Source organism: Loxodonta africana, chromosome 3 (genome assembly GCF_030014295.1).
Source record: "Loxodonta africana isolate mLoxAfr1 chromosome 3, mLoxAfr1.hap2, whole genome shotgun sequence".
NCBI classification, from domain to species: domain Eukaryota; kingdom Metazoa; phylum Chordata; class Mammalia; order Proboscidea; family Elephantidae; genus Loxodonta; species Loxodonta africana.
Genome location: NC_087344.1, coordinates 15,864,095 through 15,868,431, shown reverse-complemented (window position 1 = coordinate 15,868,431; position 4,337 = coordinate 15,864,095). Strand labels below are relative to the sequence as shown.

At 37.8% G+C, this 4,337-nt stretch overlaps 1 protein-coding gene across 1 annotated transcript; it reads right to left on the bottom strand.

The window, feature by feature from the left end:
* Positions 1-696: 696 nt before the first annotated feature.
* LOC135230495 (olfactory receptor 7D4-like) lies at positions 697-1,536 on the bottom strand. The gene is made up of 2 exons (XM_064279848.1): positions 1,185-1,536; positions 697-899 (listed from the first exon to the last, which is right to left on the bottom strand). The coding sequence occupies exons 1-2, from the start codon at positions 1,534-1,536 to the stop codon at positions 697-699; spliced, it is 555 nt and encodes a 184-aa protein (XP_064135918.1).
* Positions 1,537-4,337: the final 2,801 nt, after the last annotated feature.

Sequence of the window (4,337 nt, the reverse complement as noted above, 5' to 3'; positions counted from 1 at the left end):
AAGGCAATAATTACTATGAATCATTTGAAAAAAAATCTATCAAATCTAAATTCCCACCCTTGAACTTGAAAACCACATCATTGTTCTTATACAAAGTAGGATAGCAAAGTTAGGAGTATTAACTCAGTGATGGTTTGCCAGGTTGAACTCATCTCAATCTCAGACTCGTCCTCTGAAAAATGGGGTGAATGAAAATATACCTCAAAGAAATATTTTCATGGCAAGATAAAATCATACATGTAAAGCAATAAGCACAGTCCAGATGTCACAAGCAGTTGGTTATGCCTGTTGTAGGATTTTAATTTTATTTCTTTCACGGAAAAACATACACATAACCAAATGAAGATGAAAAGCATCCATGTTTGAGAGATTAACCTTTGGGGAAACCACACCTACACTGAACAAGATTAATGCAGCAAATCTAAGTCTGGAATTTTCAGGAATGGTTCTAGGAAAGCTGGCTAAAGAAAGAACTTTATGGACAGCATATAGGAAAAAAGAGTCAAAAGGATTTACTTAGGAAAGAGTTGAGGAAAAATGGTAAAATAACAAATAGAAAGCAAATCATAGTTGCTTTGGGATTGGAAGAAATGATGCATGTCTTTTGAGGAAGAAAAAAGAATCAGGATATTTAAATTCATGACATTTGATTTGGGGACCATAAAGTCCATTTAGCCCTGAGGCCAGTGGCTATCATCATGCACAAGAGGCTGCCCTACAAAGAAGCCTTCTCAGGAATCCCTTCATATCCTTATTCCTTAGGCTGTATATGAAGGGATTCAGCATGGGTGTGACCACAGTGTACATCACTGAGGCAATAGAGATTCTCTGGGAAGCATGGATCACAGTAGAACTGAGGAAGACCCCAAGGCCTGTTCCATAGAACAAGGAGACCACAGAGAGGTGAGACCCACAAGTGGAAAATGCCTTATACCTCGCCCCAACAGAGGATATCCTCATCAAATTGGAGACAATCTGAGAATAAGAGAAGAGGGTTCCTGAGAGGGGAAACACAACTAGCAGAACAGTCAACACACACAAACAGATGTTATTGATGAGTGTATCTGAGCAGGCCAATTTGATAATCTGAGCCAGTTCACAGAAGAAATGAGGAATTTCAGTGCCTATACAGAAGTTCAACCGTGTTATCAGTAGAATATGAAGCAGAGAGGCCCAGAAAATGATGACCCAAGACATCAAAACCAACAAGACACAGAGCCAGGGCTTCATGATGACTGTATAGTGCAGAGGGTGACAGATGGCCACAAACCGGTCATAAGCCATCAAGGACAGGATAAAATTGTCCAGTCCAGCAAATATCATGAAGAAATACACCTGAGTGAGGCATCCTATATAGGAAATTACTTTACTCTGTGTCTGAATGTTTACCAACATCTTTGGGACTGTGGTGGTGATGAAACAGATGTCAACAAAAGACAGGTTAGAAAGGAAGAAGTACATGGGGGTGTGGAGGTGGGGGTCAGAGCTGATGGCCAGAATGATGAACAGGTTCCCAAGGACAGTGACCAGGTACATGGACAGGAAGAGTCCAAAGAAGAGGGGCTGAAGTTCAGAATCCTCTGAAAGGCGCAGCAAGAAGAATTCTGAAAATTTTGTTTGATTTTCTGCTTCCATGTAGGTAGTGTGTAGGCTGGAGAAGGTAAAAAGCAACATTCAGTGAACAGTCAACTAGCATCTCAGCTAGTCATCACCTTTACAATACCACTTATATTTTGTTATTGAGTCCTTCCAATGATAGTGACTCTCTCAGTCACAGGTAGCACTTTTCTATTTTAAATGTGTATAATTATTTAGACACTTTAGCAAAAATCTCTCTCTTTTTGGCCTCTATTCACTGGTTCTGATTTTCCTACCTGTATCTATATACATAAACCAATTTCTTCTTTCACATGACTCTTCCAAGCTAATTGAAAACACTTTATGTGACTCTCAAGTATGTACTTTTCCATGACAATCCCCATACCTCCTTCATTCTGGTAGCTCTATGTCAGTGAATAAAGGTCATCTGAGTTGAAATCCATATCTTAAATGTGACCTGTCACATCCTACTGATTTGATAGTTAACTCTTCATGTCTTATTTTTTCTTTTATAAAAATCTAGTTAATACTATTACCTTCTCTGTGAGGTTTAGAAATGAATGGTTTTGTGAATAGGAGGATCTCAATTAATAGTATCAAATTAAAAAAAAAAAAGCATTGCTATAAAGTCAATTCCAACACAAATCAACCCAATATGACAGAGTACAACTTCCCCATAGGGTTTCCAAGGCTCTTATCTTTAGGGACGGAGGCTGCCACATCTTCCTCCCACAGAGTGGCTGGTGGGTTCCAACTGCCTAACTTTGAATTAGCTGCTTGGCACTTAACCACTGTGATAACAGGACTCCCAATAAAAAATTATTATTATTAATCCATTCCTTTTATGGGAAACCTTGGTGTCATAGTGGCTAACAGCTACGACTGTCAACCAAAAGCCCGACAGTTTGAATCTACCAGGCGCTCCTTGGAAACTCTATAGGGCAGTTCTACTCTAGGTCTCTATGAGTCAGAATCGACTCGACAGCAATGGGTTTTTGGGTTTGGCTTCCTTTTATGACAATTATTTTAGGTATATAATTCTCTCAAGCTACAGTATAAAGCTGTGATTTCAAAAATGAGTGTTTGAATCATACCTCCTGAAATAGAATTTTGGCTCTACCAACTTACTACCTATGTGACCATGAGAAAGTTACTTAATCACTCAGCTGGAAATACTCCCTTCTCTGATGACAGTAGTAAATATTCCCTACATAATGAGATTGTTGAGTGAATTAAATGAGATGATAAATGTCATTTTTCTAGAGTGGTGCCTGTGATATAGAGTAGGCACTTGATAATTGTGATTTTCTGTTTTTATCATCAAGATAAATCTGTCTTACATGTCTATCACTTACCAATATCCCCTTTAAACTAGGGCAGCCATTAAGCAAGGATGGAATTGTGGTCATTATAAACACAACAAGTCTGTTACCTCTTTTGGACTCCATGCAGCTCTTCCAATTAGTAAAGATACCTATGGCTCCCTATTGGAGAAACCACTGGTCAGATGGATTCTTCCAAGAAAAGGAAAGGCCATGTGGACTCTATAAGTAAGAGAAGGGAATAACAGCACACAACCATTAAAATCAAATACAGAGCATGTGTGTGCTCATGTGTACTTGCTCTTGAAAGAGGATGTGTTGTACTAAAATCAGTATAATTTATTACAGAGTGTACAATGGATAGATTAGATTAAAATATTAAAAACTTCTATAGAGCAAATTATACTGAAGAAAACTAAAAGTCAAACTTAAGATTTGAAAATAAATGTTTACATTTTCCAAAAAAGAAAAATAGTATTATTCATGCATAAAGAATGGAAGTTAATTAAAAAGAGAAAAAAATCACTGAGGACATGTAATTTAGTCTGGGCAGATGAGAAGGAAAGGCTTCTCTGAAATAGGATTATTTGGCTGACAGAAGAAGAGTAGATAATTGTCATTCAGAGGAAGCAAGGAAAGGACAAGCACAATAGGTTGAGATAACCCACCCAAAAATCAAACCCACTGCCATTGAGTCGATTCCAACTCATAGCATAGTGGTTAAGTGCTACAGCTGCTAACCAAGAGCTCGGCAGTTCGAATCTGCCAGGTGCTCCTTGGAAACTCTATCGGGCAGTTCTACTCTGTCCTGTAGAGTCGCTATGAGTTGGAATGGACTCGACACCAGTGGGTTGAGATAACAGAAAGCTTAATTCCCTGTGGGGCGGTGACCTTGGAAGGAATTTAAGAGATCAGTGAGATAGAGAGCTGAAGATGAAGGGTAGGAAGGACAGAGCTTGTGAGGCCCACAAATAGAGCATTCAGTACTATTCCCTGATGTAACTCTTACATGGGTAATTTTATATTTACTTGTGTGTCACAGATTGTGACTTTGTTTTCCTACCATTGCCTTAATATATAGAATGGCTGTTTTAAAACCACAGTGAACAGTATAATCTACATTAAAACACTAAAATATTTGTGATAAATTCATGAATAAACCAAGGCAATCAATCCCACTTTAGTCATTCTCCTGCATCATTTAAAATGACAAAATGAAATGGGTCTGAGTACTAAACCTCAAAAGTAATTATAGTATGTATAGACAATACTGAGGACACTAAGAAGAAATAGCATACAAATAGAACTTTTAAATGCTATCAGTAAGTTGGCAGGGTATTAAAGAAATATTTAGAAACCAGTAATTTTTCATGTAAGCAAAAATAGTTAGGGAATATATAGAAAAACCCAAACATA